This window comes from Anopheles coustani, chromosome 2 (genome assembly GCF_943734705.1).
Source record: "Anopheles coustani chromosome 2, idAnoCousDA_361_x.2, whole genome shotgun sequence".
Lineage (NCBI taxonomy): Eukaryota > Metazoa > Arthropoda > Insecta > Diptera > Culicidae > Anopheles > Anopheles coustani.
Window position 1 is genome coordinate 4,776,920 of NC_071289.1, and position 21,521 is coordinate 4,798,440.

The window sequence follows — 21,521 nt, forward strand, 5'->3', positions numbered from 1 at the left end:
TCCTTGGACTTTATTTGCCTGCCCTTTACTTTCCGGTTCCGGTCTGCCATCGGTGGACACCGTGGCTGTTAAGTGTCTTTTCCTTTTTTTTCTTCTGCTTTCGGCCACCGTTTTTCTCGAACACTCCGATCCATTTCTTTCACAATCGCTCACTGAACTCCATTTCAAGAACCACATTTTGCCTTCTGTTTTCTCCCTGCAACCTGAGCGAATACCGTCCAAAATCGCGCGACTCTTTACCCTTTTCGTTTGTATAAAATATGAATATGTTGTTCTTGTCGTCCATCATCATCATCATCATCATCGCCGAAATGCTGTACGAATATGTACGCCGTATGAACGTCGGGTGTTGTTTTGTTTACTTCCTTTTTATTTAGTGCTTTTCGATAATTTTGTTTTATATGTTTTTGTGTTTTTAGATTCCTCGGTTGGTCACCTCTGCTTTTCTTTAAATGGTTTTTTTTTCGGGTCGCCAGTTACTTACAGCTGTATAATATAATATATATAATATATCTCGTAGGTTCCATCCTCCAATCAAATCTCGCCACAATGCGCTGTGGCGGTACGAGTCCCGCAAACACCCGCTCCCACTTCCACTACTAGAGGCTTGTCTTCGCGCCCATTTAGCTAGTTTTAGAGTGTGTAATGTAGTCGGCTGCTGCTGCCGCAGCGGTATTAGAATGATTGCGGTGCAACCCGTTGTTATGCTTAATGTATGCTTGTTGCTTTTTATGTAGTTTATGTTTGCCGCGAGTATCAGTCGCGATAGTAAGTGTTTCAAATTGTTTGAGTCATCTTACGAACGTAATAAACAACGTCAATCCATTTACTTCCGTTAGGACATACTGACTGACTGATTGTTTGTTTTTAGGGATACGTTTGCTCCTTCTCGCGGATTACTTAAGTTCGTCCAGAGTTCGTTCCTTATTGCCTAAGGCGTGCATGTGCCCGTCCATTTGTTCCAAGGCGACAATATTTTAAACAGTTTATCAGGCACAGAAAATAAAACGTATGAAAACTTCAAACTCTTCCATGGAAAATGCCGCTACAACCTTCCTTCCTTCTTTTTGCCATCGCCGTTCGGTACAACTTAAAAATATAAAGCTCAATATCCGATGAGTTGTAGTAAGCTGGGTGGTGTATCTAGTAGCTGTTCGTAGCTTGTCTCATTTTTTATTATCACAGAAAATGTGGTCACTAACGCCTTTTGACTCAGTTGAGTTAAGTGTTGAATTACGTGTTAAGTTAGTTTCTCAGTTACGTGCGTGCGGGATGGACAAATGAATCGTATCGCACACCCAAAAAGAATGACTTATGAATATGAACGAATTTGTACGAAATCAACGAAAAGTACGTGTTACATAGCGTACACATAAGGTCAGGCACATGCACGCCAGATACAAGTGCAAGCGTCGCTTCTCATTGTAATAGTTCATTGGCTAGAATAATTTGTCGTGTACTGGGCCTAGTTTCGTGGTCTCCAGGACCCACGGTCCTCCTCGATCTCTGCATATGAATAAGCGTTGATGAGGGCATCTTCTATTTGCATACAGCGGATGATGATATCGATCACGGTCCGAGCTTCAAAACCCGGAAGATTCGGTGGTTGAGGAAAATAAAAAAAATGATTTACAATAAAATCTACGCTTTCTCATCAAGTCCTTGGTAAATCATAAAAGCAGCAATGGTTCAACACGAGAGCATATTTCAAAGCCAGGATCTCCTTTTTCTCGCCTACTAAAGTGGCTACTCTTCGAAACTGAGAAGAACTATGAGTAGCTGCTGTAGGGATATTGTTTCTTCTATGGGAACGATTAAATAAAATATATATAAAAATATGTGCACGAGTAAGGTTCAGTTGATTTAAAGTTGGGTGGCCGTTGGGAGGCTTCTATGGAATGTAGCACACGATGGAGCTCGGGGTTCTAGAGAAAGGTTTGATTGATACTAAAAATCTTGGCTAGATTAAATCGAACTAAACTAGTGCTAGATATCGGATCATATTTCTACGATCACAGATTGATGAGTTCTTTGCCATTTTACTCAGATATGTGTAGGTTAGGTATTTTAACTACCCAAGCGCGGACTGTGGATTAATCTGGTACGGTAATATGCATCAAATTATCGGTTACCTATGTATCGGTTCTATCATGCTTTATCGCGGTGAAACTAAAAAACATATTGCACAACTTTTGTTTCGATATGAATCCTAAATAATTATTAACATAAAGTTTGCGTTAACTGTTCGATCGCTGAACCAATCGAGCCAATCTTTAAAAGCGGGAATCATTTGGAATAATATAGGCAAAATCCGCATGTGCTTGATGGGTGTGATAAATAATGCTACAAATATACAGCAAAAGAATGCGGTACCTATTTTCTTCTCAGAATCAAAAGTGAGATCTAGCAAAAAGCGGGAGGGAAGAAACGAATCCGAAGCTCTCGTGATGAACCACTGCAGTTGTAAACAAAAAATAAAGGTTACCGTTTTGGCCATTCGTTTTGCTAAAACCTTTGGGTCATTGTTTGTCCCGTTATAGTTTGCTTGTTGTTCGAAGGACCTCAAACAAAAAGCAGCAAAGTATGATTGAATGATTGAACTAATGGGGTGAAATGAGACACCTACAACAGCAGGCACAGTAGATGCCCTCTTCTCCCTTCATCTTCGGCATTCTAGGAGTGTACATACAAATTATTAGCTACTTAAACACAGGCGTTTCGCTAAGACCTGCGCCTCCATGCCAGGAAGATCCTGCCTCCAATTTCTTATTAATGGACTTGATATTAAAGCCTTTCCATATATTTTTATTTTAGGCTCGCATACCCTGTCCTAATTGGAGTTCTCGGTACTAAGCTTTCCCTACTGAATATTTCAATTATTACATAACATATACTCATGGATGATGGTGATCTACGACGCATTCCGCAATCGGACTGGCGACCTCTGCCGCGTCGTTTTCGGTGCGATGGAGGTGTGAAACATTGCGTTATATTACGGGCACCCAACCCAGGAGGGGGGATTCGAAATGAATGTTAATTAGTTTAAAACAAATACACAAGCTGTACACATACAATTGGTTGTTTCTCCTCTCCTGTGCGGTAGTGGAGCTCAGTGGTGACCTTTCTTAAGGGGGCAGAATGACCGAACACGAGCACAGAACAGCACATTAACCGCTTATGGCGTCAAGGGCGCGTCGGGCACAAAATAAATCACGCTTGAAAATTAAGTTTAAATAATTGTAACTCACAAAAAGATATCTTGCTTAAAACTCGTTTCCAGAGCTGCCGATGTACTGCTAATTTTCTCAACTCTCTTTCGTTTCTATCGTGCCACGCGTTTCTTTCCGTTCTATTCTACTTACAGCCGGTCTGTCGGAACATTTCGCCATCCTATCACCTGTTTTTGTTGATTTGTTTTTGCACTCACTAGTGGCCCGGTTATGCGTGTTCTGTCGCTCCCGTTCGATCATTCGCTGCCAGCTACCATCGCCTATGACCGTGTCCACTTGCGTGGTTTTGTCTGTACTGATGGTGGTGGTGGTGGTGGTGGTTGTGTCGTAACTTAATCCATGTTTGATTCTACCAATCTAGTAGTTTGTTGTGTTTCGTTAATTTGCGTTACTTCTTTGTTTTGCTGTTGCTTTCGCCGCTCGGTATCTGGTTTTTTGTCTCTTGCTTAAAATGAACACTTTAACTGGTGGGAATTTTGATAGTTTTATTGCACGCAGCACGAGTTCTTGTGACCATTTTTGTGCTTTAATCGTGACTTGGGCTTATACTTTTCTAGGTATGATAGTTGTTTGGCATTAATAGCACCCCTTCGTTTACTGCAAGAGAGAGACAACAGAGAAAGCATAACATTAGATCAATCGGAAGCATTCGTTTACTCCCTATATACTTACTCTCTAATCAATTCTACAGCTGCCTCGTACTTAAGTCCTAGTTCAATCAAAGCTAGTGCCACCAGAACCGGTGCCCGGCCAAGGCCTGCCACGCAGTGCACCGCCACGCACGCCTCCGGGTCCTCCTGGAATCTGTACAGAAAGCTTCGATTTATTGGAGGGATCACATTATTCGACGTCTTTTTGGGGCGTCCTTCTTAACGAGATTATCTGGAGGAGCCGAGCACACTTACTTTTGTTTTAAAATTTCAAACCATTCCATCACTATCTCGTTCGGCGGGAAGGTGCCATCCTCGAACGCGAGATCACGCACGATGATATCGTTCTTGGCCAGCTCGTCGGTCTTATAGCTTGGCTCGCATACGCGAACCACTATCGAGACGTTATGTTTCTTCAGTTCCTGCAAAGAAGAGGCAATAAAACGTGATTTATTGTCACTCGCACATGACGAAGAGAAACTTAGCAAAACTTATATTCACTTTACTCACCGAAATGTATCCGGGAATGGTGGCGTCCGATGGTCGGTCGGTTATCAGGAATTTCATTCCCTTAAACTCGATCCGAGCCGGAGCAGGTCTGATATCCTTCTGACGCATGATGAGGGTTGTCATAAAAATCTCTTTCACGGTTCTTCGAAAACGAATCTTTTTCTATTGTATCGTAGTTACGTGGCTTCAATGTAGAATTCTTCTTTGAGTCCGCCTTGGTTTGTTTACTATTTAATTTCTCCTTTTTAGGCTATTACAGATGCTCACAATTCTTTTTTTTCTCTCCTTTGTGTATCTCCTTACCGTCCTTACAACAAAATAACGAAAACTTGAATCGATTCTTTATGCCTCAGAGTGTGTGGTCTCTAGTAGCGTGATCCTCCGATCAAGCGTGTTGAACTCTTCTTCGAACAAACTAACAGTACTAATATTCTGAATGAACTTACAATATTCGTGTCACAGAACGAAACGCTTAAAATGGACAGTATCCAAACAAAAATCTATATAAATCTTTAAAAATCCGATGCGCAACCGCAAATAATGGTCCTGGTAGTTGTCCCCAACCGGGAGTGGCGACCGCTGCACGTTGCTTTATCTTGTAGCTCCACGAAGGAAAAAAAAATAACGGGCAAACAGTGGCGAAGGAACGTGCGGTTTTATCCCACTATTGAAGATTCCAAAACCCAACGTCGGCACGAGGCACGCGGGGTGACGCGTACTGCAGCGAATGGTAGAGCTAGCACTAATGTTTTATCTTATCTTCACACACCAGTCCGTCCGCGGTCGTTCAGTTTTCTCCAGGAGAAGTTACAGGTATTCGATCTTTAGAATTCGTGAAACTCATAAAAGACACGAGTAGATCAGGGTACGGAATAGAGTTGTTCTAAATGTTGCAACGTATGGCGAAATTAATTCAAAATTCTATCAGTTCCAGCGCCTATACTTTTCATGCGTATGGAAAACTGCAGGTGAACGCTGATGCTGACACTCTGGCAACAGACGCGGTTGACTATAGAGAACTCACTCGATCTGGCACGTATCACCTTCGGGCCGAACCAGGCAATTTATCTTATTTTCTCGCACAGCGCTTATCTTTTATCGCATCGGCGAGTTCTCCCCGGCCAGTGGGTTCCAAAAACAGAACAAGATTGTTCCTTCTGTTCCTGTGCTTCACGCAAAGCAGTAGAATTGTTGTTTCAGCCTATTCAAAGAGCTGCGCGCTTTGACCAAAAAAACGCTTTCGTCGCAGCGATACACACACTCTGCATATATTGTTTATTTTCCGCCCCCGTTCCGATGCTCCACGGTCAGAAGCGATGGTTGCAAAAGGGATGAGACAACCACGGGATATAGATATGCTTCCGGCGTACAATACGTAGTTAGTTTAAAAAATCCGCTATTCCCTTCTAGACAGCGAAGGATGCGCAACACGTATCTAAAAGTTTATCTTTACACTTGAAGCGTTTGAAATCTGTAAGGGAAAAATATGAGAAAAGAATTATTAAAATTCAATACGAAAACATTAATAAAGCCTCTTTAGATACAAAAAAAAATTAAGAAAATGGATAACTTAAACTATCAACATTATTTTGTTTTTCAAATCTATTTTGAACTTTTAACGACGTTTTATCCCATGTTCTATTTTTTTGTTGTTCTCATTCTGTAGTAATGCTAAATAAAATGCGTATAAGTTAAGTTTGTTAGTTCAGCTGTCAATGCCAGGAAGTTATCGGCACGGAAGACAAATAATCGTGGCGTGCACGGTGGTGTGGAATGCTGGAATTTTCTATCGGAACCACCTTGAAACTGGTTAGACAACGCGCTAGCCAACAAAGTGGTTTGTACAAACGTAAACATATAGATAAGCATGGGCTACAACGGTCTTTGTGGTGTTAGTCTCTCAAAACGATGAGTATAAATCCAATGGTGAGTGGGTTTTACTTCCGCATTAACTGCTAGAACATAAGGACCGGACCTTCCTCCCTTTTTCTTAGCAGTTTTTTTTTTAGAAAAGGTAATCTATACCATCTACGAAGATTAAAGCGAAACAAAAAAAACAACAAAGATCTTCATACACTCCATGAAACTTACTATGCACTTGTTTGCATTCCACCGCCGCCTAGGATTCCTCCTGCACGTAAATATGCTGCTACTCTTCAGTTACAAGATTCACTACTCGTTCTCGCTGACTAAACGTCGGCCAAAAGTCGGTGGAACAATGGTTTCTGCTGCTTCCTGCATCAAACTCGGACAAAGCTTTTGGGGGAGGGAGGCGGTTGTTCTTGATAGCCGCAGCAGGACGAATGGAGGTGTGTATTGCTGTGTGCCGTTCGGTTCGATTTTCACTTGGTCGGTTGGTTGGGTTACAAAATCAATCGTCGTCGTTGTTTGCCCAAGGAAAACGTTCTGTTCTTCCTCCTCGCTGCTCTTTCCGTTGACGAGTCACTTTTAAATTTCTTGTGGTTTATTTAGACGATGGTTCGTTTTTTTTACTATTTTTAATAGATCTATTTTACAATCAGTCTCAATCTGCAAGGAGAGAAAAGTGGAATCATGATCATTAGGTTCAGGGAAACCGAAAGGAAGTTAAGTGGGACGTGGGGGTTGGGGGAAAATACTTACTTATTTTTACGCCACCGAGTTTTGCCTGCAGTTGTCGAAGATACGCTTGAAGCACACACTTATGGTAGCGGGTTGGCCGCTGTTGCAGAAAGCAATTGGGGGCCGCACACATCAAACTCATAAGCGCGGCGACGAAACGATGGGATTATTAAAGCTCAGTTGGTACCGTGTTGTGATACGCGCGGTCAGTAGTAGGCTGGATAGTTCCTTTTCGCGACGAAACTGAAGTAGTGTAGCAGTCTAGTAACAGCAAAGCAAGCAATGATCTGATCGGTGTGTGTTGCGATGGCAAATACTGAATGCAATGTGCTTCCTACGATCCGCTAGGTGAGTACGTCCGCGCTTCCGATTCGGTGAGAATGGCTAATCCCAGGGCTTCCGGAACACACCACGAATCAGGACGACGACGACGGCACGACGATGACGGTAAGTCGACACAAAACGGCAACGACGATGCCTGCTTTTTGGTTCTGTTTTCCGACGGTTCGCCTACTACGGCAAAAACAATCTCATGTGCTCGGACGCGACGACGTCGGGAAGCACTTTCTTCTCCAATGTATGCGCCAGCTCGGGGCTTCTCATTCAAGCTCTCTCAACCTCTTGATCTGCACCGCGATCTTAAGCTATCTTCGCGCGCTACTTCACATTCGCTTTCTCCGGCGCTGCCTCCTCTGCTGCTGCTTGCTCACGCACTCCTCCCTTTGCACGGCTTGCACTCAATCTCGCTCCCTTTCGCTCCGGTGACTTTCTCCTTACTCCGTATCCTTCTCGTTCCAGTTGGAATCTCACACTCGCAACAGGGTGGTGAGGGAGGTGTGGCAGAAAAAAGCGCACCTTTCGCTTATTTGTGTTGTGCCTGGCAGTATTCCGCGCTGTCTAGCTGAAACTCCATAGAGGTTGGAACGAGCCGCACCAGCTGGAAAAACCGAAAAGAAAACATATTAGTTCAAAGATGTTTAGCAAGAAATCACGTAGGAGATGAAATAAAAAACAGAATAAAAATCTAAACCCACGGCGAAAATCCGACCATATTGAGATGGGTTATTAGCCACGACTAACGTTGCCACAGCAAACCTTCCCTCTATCGATCCTTTGCGACTCGCACTCCGCAATGGGGCCATACTACAGGGGGGAACGGGGCGGGATAGCACTTTGACCGACTTTTTTCGGCAGCAACTCTGACATAATTTATCATTCCATAATGCTGGCAAAATTCCCAATTTCCCATGTTGCTGCCAACCAACATTCGGCCGAGTGTTGCATCAGTCAGGTTAAAAAATAGGTCAAGAACAATAATGGAAGTGTCTCCGCTCTCTTCAACAAAATGAAAAACCACGATACAACGGAAAGTCAAAGACAGCATCATGCTTGTCTTGTCCGCTAAAGGAATATATTTTTTCAAACCCACTAATTGCTTTAGATTATTTTTGAGGCGAAAATACACTGTAGCACTAGAAGATGTATTAAGAAGATATCAGCTATAATCTTCCAAATATCAAATAGAATTGTTTTAAGAGCCATATTGAGAAGATGATAAACAATTCTTTTTATTCAGTACTAGATGATTATTAGGTATTACGTTAGAAACAAGAACAGATCAGACGAATCTAACCGCATTCGTGCTCTTGGGAAAATCTGAAATATAATATGGAACATGAGATTCAATAGGATATGAAGGACAATCAAGGCCTAACCTCTCTCAAGCATCACAATGTGTTCAAAGCAAAATTCCAAACGAATTTCGCAAATGATGCAACTTCTGCTTCTCCATCCACAGTCACTTCACCAACCCGTGACGACGATGGAAGCACGTAACGATCGCAAAAGCGTTGAGCAATCGACGTGTTCAAGGGGAAAACGAGGGGAGGGAGGGAGGGGGTAGGAAAGCATTTTCAATGTAACAACAGTCTCTTATCAGGCCCGTTGCAATCAAACGGTGGTCCGCTTTTCGCCGGTCGAAAGAGAAATGAGCAGAAAACTGATGACGTCCATCGCCGTCCGACGTTCTACAAACACAATTACCATGAGTGTCAACTGCAGTGCCCTCCTCCACACACTCCTGCATATTCCCCCCTCTCGTACATGGTTCAAGTGCATTCCGTTGCATCCGTCGGTCGATCGATGCGCTTATGTTTTCCAGTTCCCTTTTCATCCTCCATCCAACTTACCTTCTTCTTCTCTAACACAAAATCAATTTCATTGTGCCATCGTTACATCGGTCTTTTTCGAACGTTTTAAATGTTATCTTTCGACGGCTCCAAAAATTCGGGACAGACATTGTCGCTTGTCTCGTCCCCCTCTCTCCCATCAACCTGGCTCCTATAGACGTACATCTGTGAAGTTTACGTCAGCCAGGCTCGATCTGGCCCGCACTCGAATCATGTGGGTACGCGTCACTTGAATGGCAGGTTCGCGATTTTTTCTTTCGATTGTTTTTATTTACTTTGTGAGAACGTGTGCGTTCATACGAACGCTCAAAAGCGACCCGATCCATCCCGCTCCATCCCCCGTTTGCCAAAAACAAACTCATTCGAACCATTTGATTGGAAGCTGCTGTTGCCGCGGTGCGCCATTTAATTATCGAACCGTATGCAAAACATGTGTTGGAGTGGAAAAGGGGGGTTCCCGAGTGGGGGGCGATTGACGTTCGAGTTTCACAGGTTACATCTAATCATTCTGACACGACCACATCACGGACGGTTCCAGAACAGTTTTGACGCACGACTATTTTTCACAACCATGCACTCTGAACGCGAATAATGTAGCACAAAGCGAGCGAGCTAGGACTGGGAGTCATTGCTGGAGGATGACTAAGCACCACCGGGAGAACTTCGAGGAAGTTGTTAACTAAGGTTACAATCACATGACAAACTACGCCCCATTTGCATTCCAGCGCGAAGCCTTAAAGCTCATCGTTAGTTATTTTTCTCTCGTCCATATAGTCTTTGGGCGACATTAGGCATGGGATGATTTCTATGAATTGCTCAACCCAATGCACCCCAACCAACCACCCACCATCATCATCACCGATGGGCGAGGGAGGCGGCTTGTAATAAATGCTTTGATGGTTTCGTATGACGCAAGTGAAGCTCCCGCGCACGCACGCACCTTTTTTTTAAGTAACACCCAAGGGTACATCAATCGATAAGGATTGTTGTCAGCTGTTTGGTAGCAGACGCTTGGCGGCCCAAGAGGAACCACTTTCAAGAAAATATTATTATTCAAACATCGAATGTCTCTACGACGCCCTGGATCCACAATCGGAAGCTAGAAGTCCCTTGTTATATTTTTTTCAACTCATAATTGGGCGTTGCTCAAAAAATAAATTAAAGGGTAGGATTACATTCTGGAGCGAATAAAATAAGAACGATATCATGCCAGAATGATACCCTCCGACATCACATGGTATGTTATTAAACCCTCCGTATGTATTAAGGATGACTTAAAGAGGAGATATCGGTAGAGTGGTTCAATAAAAAACAATAAATTTATTTACAACCCCACACAGATCCTCCACCTACACAAAAACTAAACGAAAAGGGCGAAACCTTCCCAGGTCGATCGATATAATTTATCGGTTGAAAAAAAAAGTGCAACATAGTTTTCCGCTCGTCCTCGTGACGTCATGAAGGAAAATATTCCAACCATCCACACACGGCAATGGTTTACAACAGTGTACCGGGGTTTAGTTGCATTGCATTTTGCGGGCGTAATGTAAACACCGTGCGGGTGGGAAAACCGAAACGGATAGAAAGTTCCATTTCCAATCGCAGCTCAACCACCAGGACCACCCACCCACACTGAGGCCGACCTCAGGGCGTGGGTGAATGGAAAATGCGGAGGAAAACCGCGTCCGAGATAATACTGCTCTTTCTCGCTTTCAACGTGTGTTGGCGTCAACAAAGTGGGAATCCCTTTGGGTCACGCGCACCACCACCTCTGTGTGGCTTCGCAATGTTGGCACTGAATATGTATGCATGATCATAAAACTGGCGAGCATTTGCCGCCGGGTCCCTCTCCCACCCCTCCTCGACTCCTTCGGCCGGTTTATTTTCAATGTGCGAAATCATGACCAGATTTGCCTTTGCTCAGCTTACAAAGTGCGAACGCCGAGCGCGCAAGTGAATGTAATAAAAAGCCAAATGATTCATAGTTCTAGGGGTAAGCCACGTGTTGTAGACGGCGTATCGTTGGTCGTTAGATAAAGAAATTGTTAAACGAAAACGAGCGACGATTAAAGCGTTTGTTCTTAGTCACATTCCACCAATCCACATCTCACATTCCACCGAAAGGCAGTAAGGGTTATCAGCAAAAATATCTAATCGGTTGATTTTTTCAGTTAAATAGCTCCTTCGTTGTGTTATCAGAACCAAATCGAATAGACGAAAAATACATATTACACATCAACGGTAAATTAGGAGAAATAATAAATACCACATAAGAAAATAAATTTGCTAAGAGCTGTTAAACGGATCCTGAGTTAAAATCCCAAATGGGCCAATAATCTCCTACAATTGTGAATCACAATCAGGCCTAATTTAATTTTACTTGCAGAGATAACTATAGTACAAACTGTATTCGATCCCAGATCCACTGATTTACGCATCAAACGGGAACCTTCAAACGGCAATTATTATTATTGCGCATCTCTGAACTCGACCCGCCGACAAGACAAACGGGTCTGACCGACAATCCTCCACCGTCCCTCCTTCTCCTTGCGGTTTGGTTGTTGTACGGTTTCGCTGTAAATATAGCTCTCAGCTGTGTGTCCCACACGCGCTCCCCCCTCGGAGTCGAGACTTGGTACGCACGCGCCCACACGAGTGGGAGTACTGTGGTGCAGGCAGCTCCCTAAGCTTCGGCAACAGTGTCAATGTACTGCAAACTGCGCCGCCTGATACACCACGACTACAACACAGACCATCAACACACAGCATCCACGGATCGAGAGGCTACAACGCCGCATCAGAATGGATAATCACGGGGCACCGGATGATCGTTTCGCTTCGATCGTTCAGAATCGCACAAGATCTATCAACCGATCTACGACGGGACGCGACGGAATTGCGCACAACGCCGACAGCAACCCCCGCTTCTCCTGACTCCCGACGGGTCGATTTCCGACGTTGTCAAACCGGGAACAGCATCCGGCGGAGGATGGGATCAGGATCGCGTGTACGGGAGGGTTGTTTCGCGCGTTGGTGTGTCGCTGTAGCCATCCACTCTGTGCTAGGTCACCTCTGCGAAAATGAACCGATCACGTCGTCCGCCTCCATCACGGCAGCACACGATCACTCTTCGTTTCCCTCGATCCATCTCCAGAGATCGCGTCGTTGTGTTGTAATACGATCTGCTATATGACGCTCGTCGCGTTGGTGCGCGATTCGCGCTACTAGCCGCCAGGGAGCGCTACGTGCGTTGTGTTATTTGCTAAATTGCGAACATGAAAATAGATCGCATCTTCACAATCCGCCACAATACGCCAACGCAGAGAGCGACTGAAGAAAAAAGTAGAACGACTAAAATGCTCCCCCCACCGGTAAAACTCGAGCAAAAACCAGCAACAGCCGGAAAATGGACGATATTTTTACGATCAGACCCCGTCGTCCCGAAAACAAAAACAAACAATCCAACATTTAGCCAAAGTGCACCCACAAACCTAGCGTGTGTTTCTCGTTTAAACTCTGTTTTTTTTCGCTTTACCTCATTATCGCGGCCATTTCGAGGCTGGAAAATTCACAGAGAACGTACGTTTGTGCATTGATGCACAAACTCCGAGATGAGATGTACCAATTGTACAACAACAGAACTCATGATCTCCTCCTTCCTGCTCTCCAAGATAGACACTCTAAGGGGGTAAGATAAGTATGGTAGACATTTCCCTTTATTGTACTCTTATCGTGTCTTGATAGTACGATAGCAATGGAGTAGGCAACATTTACTATACTATCACTCGAATGACTAATGTTTATAATACCAACAGAAAACCGCCTTTCCTTTGGGGGAGATAAAAAAAACCTTCGGGTGTTAAATCAACCGCAATATGACAAAACCCTTTTGCGGCAGAGAACACAACAAACACACACAAAAACCAAGACAAAACTAGACGGGGCTACAAACAAATCCCCGCTGAGGGACCCGGGGTTGGAAATGGTTCCCCGGTGTTGTTTGAGGTAGTAGCGATTGTGTAAATTTTCTGCATTGCGCAGGTGCCAGTAGATAAACAGAAATGAGGCCACCACAAGAAGACGAACACTACACACTCGATGGCAAGGTCTTCTTGTCTATAAGCTAGCGGAAATATGATGGGGGAAGGAAAATTCAAGGAAAATAGGTGAACATCCCGGCGATATACAAAGCTGGCCTCTCTTGAGTGTGTTTGGTTGGTGGTTACTGATTCATCGTAGAACTGTAGATACTTACATCAGAGTTTGCCTTCCCAGAACCAGAAAGAACTCCGCAGCAAACGATGGACGTTTGTCGACGAAGGCGTATCTTAAAATCCTTTCAAGTGCCCTTCAAACGGAGGACGGATGTCTATACAACGCAGATCCTCCTATCAAACACGATCAAGGATCTCTCGTATCACAAAAGGATCACACTTTTTCACACTTTTGGGTCTTGTGCATCAAGAGTCACTACTTTCCCATATGGAACACCACCGCTTAACTCCTCATGTAACGCTCTCCTTGAAGAAAGCCTGCGGTCGTCTCCTGGTCACAACAGACTGGATTCGGGTAATGTCTTCAAAATCTCGCACACTGGTGCGCAGGTGGATCAACAGATCGTTTGGACAGCAGCACCCGCTTCTTCTTCGGCTCCGGTGCGATCGAGCAACAACGGCAGAGTGATGCTGCAGCTGCTGCGGCTGAGGATGATGTTGTGACGGTGGAACAATTTTGGGACACTGCCCCTTACTGTCAATCATGTAAGAAAGGACGGTTCGCGCGCCGGCTCGGTGTTTGTCTTTGGCTTCGGCGAATTTGCGTTGTACTAGAGTAGTTCGCGCGTCGCTGTCGCTGATTTCAAATCTGATCTTCTTGCTGTTTATAGGAAGAGTTCCCTTTCGTTCTGAACGAGCTTTCTTTTCAAAACAAAACGCCTAACGCGATCCTTTGCGCACTCTCTTCTTGTTCCTCGCGCACTTGTTTCTATATCAGTAATCAGCCTAGTTCTAGTTCACAGAATCTGCTGATAACAAGGAATTTCCTTTGCGTTTGAGGTTTGTTTCATGCAAAGAAGGAATTCACTTTGAACGTTTTTTTTTAAATAAAATTATTCAACACACATAATGGATTTCTGTTTTCGATGGGCTATTAACCAAATTCTTCACACACAGGCACATCGATCGTAACATCATATGATGTGAAACAAGTTTGAAAAAACCGCGGATTTCCCATGAAAGGCTCTCCCAGTTTTAATCTCTAATGCTGCCGGATGTGGTGAAATAAAATAAGACACCCGATGCTTTTGAGTCACCGATGAAGACTGTACTGTGCGAACTCCTCATCAGCCTACCTTAACAACTTAACTGGGTGGTGGGAAGATGGTTTAATGCCAGACGAGACACTGATCCCGCACACCCACAGTGCAACTTAACCATGGCGGTTGTTCACGTCATCCGTAGAAGGTGGAGTAGAGGACAGGGTGGTTGGGGAGCCGGAGCCAGGGCACGAGTTCGCGACTGTGGATGTGCGACTTACGACCAATGGCGCAATGGGGGAAAGGGGAGGACGTGGTGGAGACTGTGTACACATTACCAGCCAACCACAATCACAAGATTCGTGACCGGATCTTCCCTTCCCTCCCTGGTTCCATCCCCCTCTCTGTAGTGGCATCTAAGGGGACAACAACAGTGACAACTCACATTCACTAACGTTTTAGGCGAACGCGCGAGGAATTCCGCCTCAGATCCTCAGCTCGTTTGATTGGTGACGGTGGCGGCGGCGCCGGCCAACATACAAACACAAACCTACAGACCGTGGATGAGCGTTAGAAATATTCCTCAAGCGTAACAAACGAAACACATCCCTAGACGTCTTATGTGAACGTGAAGGCGAAGCTGTTGGGATTCTCATAGAGTCCGATCGTAAGGCCGGTTTGTGAAGTGTGCTCACACTCTGCTCTGCTACTCGAACGTGGTTGAGTGGCCACCCTCCGGCCTATCGGACACATCTATAAAAAAGCCGGTTCGAGCGATCCGAGCTGCCAGTTGACGCTGGGCGCTCCACGAAACCGGAAGCGTTTCGTCAAGAAATGTCTAGAAATCGTTTTATGTTACAATGTGGCAATGAAATATGATGCCATATTGTGAATACCCGACAATGCTTGAATCTTCTCTCCAATGCTCTCGCTTACTTAAATTAGTTGTAGCTTGTGTAAAATACCACAAATACTACTCTTACAACCTAAATCTTGCATGAACTCTAGGCATTAAGAGCTGGTCTCAAAGTCTGGTGTCTTCTTTTCTTACTCGGTCCGGAAATTCTTTTCCATAAACATTCCGTTAGGCATATCAAGTGCACTTTTCAACGCCGGGACGCGACCACCGACCAACAATCTTGCATCGTCTATCGATAACTGGCGCCGGAGAATGCGACATCTTATCAGTTAGCAACCGACCGAACTGATTTGGAGCCTACATCGTAGTCCGGCTACAAGAGAGGGAGAACAAGACTATACACCGAGTGGCATAAGGTTTTTTTTCCTCCGCACATGTTTCTAAGGCCAAATTTTGTTAAAGTCTAGAAAGCTCTAGAGTTGCGAGCGTGACTCACTATCTCTACAGGGCTGTGGATTTTCTACTGTTCTCCACTACATGACCGATATGAAAATTAGCTCAAATTGAACGCGTACCTCCCTGATTCCCACCACCTCCTCCACAACAGCGTTATTTCTTTATCAAACGAGGCGTGTGTGACCAGTGCCTCGAACGATCGAGAACGACTAACGTCACCGATCAACGGCCCCACATTCCCGAATTGATTGGCATGTATTGCGCTACGGGGACGATGGTGGCGTAAGACTATCCCTCCTTTTCTCGATGATCAGAAGCGCTCAGACGTAAACAACGTGCAAACACAGATGGACAGCAGCTTCGCTTTCTTCAGGTCGGGGATGTCAGCAATCTTCTGGTGTAGCAGAGGTCGCCCGGCGGTCGCAACGCTTTGCGCATTCGATGCAGGTGCAATCCCTCAGGCACGGGGCTGTTGGCCACGATCCGCGCTCGTGTGACACTCGTCAGATGACAGGACGGGTGGAAAGGATGCAATTTTTAGAACGGCTCCACGCTGATTGATTTGAAGATCACCGTCAGAGTACGGACGTCGTGCGCGGGAGTGGCGCTTCCGTTTGGGAAAACAGTACCAGCAATTAATAATAATACGATCCCCGCCGGTGAGAAAGTGGAAAGTACCGAGAACATAAAACAAAACCATCTCACCGGATGATGTATTGGCAGAAGTTTACGTGGCGATACTAATCTACATCCCACAGTACTTTGATGCCAAAAACCAACCCCATCGTCATATTCTAGTGGCAAACATTTATGGCCCTTCATGTCCTACGTGAGGTTTCCCACGAGAAGATTGTACAGAATTTTGCCATCGTGCACATTTATTACCGCATTAATTTAGCCACACAGCTGACGACAGAAATACAACCATGGCGCACCAAACACCACCAGTTGTGTTTGCTAAATTGTAGCAATCCTACAAGTGACTCAAGCAATTATTGCACACCCTTACAAAATACGACTTACGAAGAGAATTATATTATTATGCAATCCGCTCAGCCACAGCGAGCGTGTATGTACGAATCAGCGAAAATGTCTTACTTCACTCCAACCGCCTCCAGTTGCAAAAGTATTTACAATTATTCGACGAATTCGAAACAGTTTAGCCAAGTTCGATCAAGCGGAAACTAACTCAAATTACTCGCCATAAGCAAAAGGCGGCAGCGAAAACCACACGTCGGCCACAAATGGCAGCGAATAATTGCACCCAAAGCGTGTGTCATTTAAAACGGGTTCTAGGGGTAGTAGAGGCTGTGACCGTGGATGTTGGTGGCAGGGTGGAAGGAACACAACGCCATCCGCGCCACTTTTAATTGCTTGCAGGTCCCCCGACTGGCGGGCACCGCCGCATTTACTCGGGTAATTTCAGCGAGCTGACATCTGAAATGGGGCAGCCACAAGCGGGATTGATGCGATTCTACAGTTTCCGCAAACGTCCGAAAGTGTAAACAACGCGCAGTGGACAGACAAAACATAAACACCGCGCGATGCCTTTATGATGATGGAGAAGCCCGCCGCTGTTGGTGAGAAGTCTCTGTCACTGTCATGAATCATGCGAGGATAAAGGCGAGAAGACCGAACAAGGAACAATTGCATTGAAAGATTAACCTATTAAAAACAAATACCAAACTCCTACACACCCGCTAACTAAACTGAACACGGTTTGTTCCATCGGTCGGTCTTAAAATAAAATCCGCTGATGTCATCAACTTCAGAAATCAATCAAGCGAATTAAGTTACAGAAACATTTGACGCCCGCTCATCATCCAGCGAATCCGGCTGCGGAATACTTGCTGCTGCCAACACAACATTTCTCCTTTCTCCGACGCGCAATTGCGAAATTTGCCAGCGCAAAACTGCAGCTGCTTCAATCAAAAACCGGGAAATTGAACGAGCGGAGGGAGAAACCCCCGAAAGGGCAGAGAAGTGGTAACTCCGGCGCGGTTCGGAAATCGTAAAGGTCGTAACACGAGCGACCATTTTCGAGTGGGCATGTCAATTTGGCCTGAGTAGTACAGGATCCTTCCGACCGTAAGAGGTCGGAAATGTGAGGAACGTGAAGATGGACTCACTGTTGAGGATGGTGGCAGGAAGCACTTTCGCGGCATTACCGGCTCGTGTCTTGTCTCGTTACCGACGACAACGAAGACGACGACATCATTTAACGATCGATTTGGTTGCATAATTGCATCAACTCGTTACAGAAGATGGAAGGGAGAAAGTGGCAAGCAGGGTTGGTAGGATATGCAGATTTTTGTTTCCGTTAGCATTCGGACAAGTTTCCCATTAAATTAGCTTTGGCCGAGAAAGATCTTGGATTTCTGTCGTACAGAAACGTTGAAAACAGATGAGGTCAACATGCCACACACTGCTAATGGTATGGATGACGACCCACGATTATGGTTTTGGCAATAGAGTGCTAATAACAATCCTGACACGAAACAGCACAACCGAACTAGTGATGAGAAAATACGATCTACGGTAGGACTGCATCCGGCCAAACCAGATCTGACTTGGAATCGATCCTCCCGATCCGATATAAATCCCTGATGTCCGATGTATAAATCCAGATACAAGATCTCCACTCAGCTTCTGGATTCTAGAGAATCTAAATCTGCATTCTATATCAGGGTATTAGGAATATCTAAATTCTATAACTAAATTTGGACTCTAACCCTCGATCACTCTCGATCTGTATTCAGAGAATCGGAGTTCTCAGGAGATCTAAATCCGGATTCTGAATCTGGATGGATCCAAAGCGATCCAACAAGGGCACAAAATACCAGAATCCTATCCAAATCCCGCTCCCGAACCCTAAACCGGACGATGATTTATAATACGATTCTAGCCTTTTCCTAACACGCCATTTAGCTTGTCAACTGTACCTTGGTTCTTTTCTTAGGTAGAATGCGACACACGCGAAATGTACCTTCGAACTTTACCCCTTCGACATTGAACGTGTGGACGTACGGAATAATTCTTTTCTATTTTCTAACCTCCGGTACCTCCTTTAGTGGTAGCAATCCACCCGCCACAAGCAAAACCCCAGGACCAGGAACTAGGATCATTTTTAGCCTCGCGTGACACTAGGGCTTTTGCCTGAAGTTGCTTAAAATAAATCCACTCGCGAGTCGGATGTCCGGCTCGTGCCTGGCATGGCTTTACGAAGGGATCAGCATCGGGTTCAGGTCGCGACTTCGTGCTATGATGAATCCGATCCTTTTTTACCGTCGCAGCCGTAAGTTAGCCACGCGCAAACTAACTGCATTTGCCACGTTCGAGGTCAAAGCATTTCGTTTCAGATACGACCAATTGATTGTTCTTCAAACGTATTCCCTGGTGAATATAAACTTGATAATATTTTCGATTATGTGAACGTGTGGTAGACGTAAACAAAAAGTGAAACCGTATACCGGTGTCTATGCGCTAACGTTTCTGGTCGTTCTCATCAGAACAACTTCTTACACTCGGTGGCTTTATGAAAAAATGCTGACCACTGACTTTTCTTTTTTAAACCCAAACAACGACGGATCGTATCCGTTGAAGGTCTATATTCCCGGTATCGTTTAGAGGCAACAGTTTCTTGACACGTGTGACCAAAGCATAGACGTCATCTGTTTATCGACGCTGTTACTAGGCTGGAAAAGTACTGCCCATTTAGCGCCAACACGACGTAAATATATCGGACCCAGACGCATCGTTTGCAACAATGCTCCATCGAGAAAATATTGATTGAAAAAATGAAAAACACCTTACAAGCGGCAACAATTACGTGTATTCACCGAACAATTTTGCCACTCGGCTGGCTGTTGGTGAAGTGAAGGTGTTTACTTTCTGGGTTTGGGTGGAAACATTTTGCCACACATTTTACGACAATCCCACCGACATTGGCGCAATACATTTTATGATTGTTGCACAATCCGAACGAACATTTCGCAGCCACGGGGGCAGAGAGATGTAAACATTGCACAAGGCCAAAAGAACACCGACAGCGGATGTGTGCGATTCTTTTTTATCCATTTTATATCTGAAACACACAGAACGTGTTCAGATAACCGTGCAAAATGTAGTGTTCAAGTCGGAACGCGAGACAACAACAAAAAAAGCAACAGAACTATACGCGATCTACTAAAAACAAATGACTTCAGACCAAGTTCGAGATAAGCGGCTTTACGGCACACAACAATGGCCACTGCACCGTTCACGCACCGTCGGCTAAGAAAAAAGGCGTATCGAAGACGTTTACGAGTGAGTGCAAAAATGACCCATCCTTCCGATTGAAGAATTTTTACGTTGATATTGTGGATCGTTTGCATCCACGTTCACAACCAACAATGTTGCTTGATTATTTTCTCCTTCTTGTTTAAATTTATCTCCCACTACACCCAAGGACAATTGAGGAACCTTGTGAACGCGGTCGAAAAAGAATTGAAACAGAATGAAATCCACCATTAGAGGTTGATTCGTAAAATCACATTATGCAAAATGGGGACGGAAACGGAAACATCGATTAGCGGTTGGAAATGGAGCATTGGTGGGAAGGAAAATTAGGTTAGCGGCATAAGAAATGGGTTTTTCTTTTCGATTCTTCCGCTTTGCTCACATTCAAGATGATGCCGAGGGGGCAAGCAGCGCAATTCTAAAATTATATCTAACCCAAGCAAATGTGGGTTAAAATTAATGTTTTCTTCTCTCAACAATATTAGATAAACAGATGATCTTCTAACGAAAGTCGGGTGCTAATTTATCCCTTCCAGGTTAAGCAAAACACTCTCAGACACCAACGAAAGGAATTACGCGTTGGTCGATTAGTCAGAAACCAGTTCGGGCCCCGTAGACCCTGGCCGTAGACTTACATTTCTTCACACGTTGGCACGTCCTTAACTGAAACCTCTTGCTTAGCGCACAACAATGTCGTTTAGAGGCCCCCCCGAGGGCACGTTTTCCGGGAGGCCATCGTGGTCGCCTGGAAACAATCGTCTAATACACAACCGCCGTTGGTTGCGCACACGAGGCCGGCCACAACGAGCTGACGAGAGCATAACGGAAGAAAATTGTCACCAGCCGCTGCTGCCACGTGCAATCATCATCAACGGCCGGAAAGGAAACTGCTGCTCCAGAGCCCGTCACGCCAACCCCTACACACAGGCCGGCAAATGAAACAACGTTCATCGCCACGCCACGTCCTTTTTTCCTGTTTGGTGCAAAAATTCACGTTGCACGCGCACTATAAAAAGGTCAATCCATGAAACCATGGATGATTGCAGAAAGTATATAAACGTGACCCTAGACGTTCTTCTTCAAAGGCATGACTTAGCATGATATAAAATACTTCTCGTAAGTTATTCGATTCTAAAACTCCTTCGAGAATCAACAAACACGCTGCACGAATGCCGCCGCCGTGGGCTAATTATTGTTTCCGTTAGTAATTATATCATCCTCCGTTAATCAAAACGATCAGAAAGTATTGTCCATATTGTCACGAATAAACAAACCAAAAGCCCGCAGGACACGAAGGCATTCCAGTGCCGTGGCACGTGATGCAACAAACTAAACTTATCCTCTTCGCCAGAGCCGAACAAACACGAAAAGTTGTTGCCAGTGTAACAAAATATCAAATGGCACGCGAAATCGTTTCGACAGAAAATGAGCCCTCCTGGCTTATCCCCTTTTCCTTCCCCGCTCTCTGGTTCGATACAGAACGCAATACCAATC

General features: G+C 44.9%; 1 protein-coding gene across 2 annotated transcripts in view; it reads right to left on the minus strand.

The window, feature by feature from the left end:
- Positions 1 to 9: 9 nt before the first annotated feature.
- The window catches only part of LOC131266361 (PRL-1 phosphatase), a 28,226-nt gene continuing 6,714 nt past the window's right edge, over positions 10 to 21,521 (minus strand). The window contains exons 2-7 of one of the 2 annotated variants that reach the window (XM_058268847.1): positions 7,013 to 7,928; positions 6,482 to 6,919; positions 4,391 to 5,861; positions 4,136 to 4,302; positions 3,903 to 4,046; positions 10 to 3,827 (exon numbers count right to left, since the gene is read on the minus strand). In XM_058268847.1, the coding sequence (XP_058124830.1) occupies positions 3,716 to 3,827; positions 3,903 to 4,046; positions 4,136 to 4,302; positions 4,391 to 4,513 (546 nt within the window). In that variant the 5' untranslated portion in view covers positions 4,514 to 5,861; positions 6,482 to 6,919; positions 7,013 to 7,928 and the 3' untranslated portion in view covers positions 10 to 3,715. The remainder of the gene's footprint in view (positions 3,828 to 3,902; positions 4,047 to 4,135; positions 4,303 to 4,390; positions 5,862 to 6,481; positions 6,920 to 7,012; positions 7,929 to 21,521) is intronic. The other variant, XM_058268848.1, reaches the window with a different exon arrangement.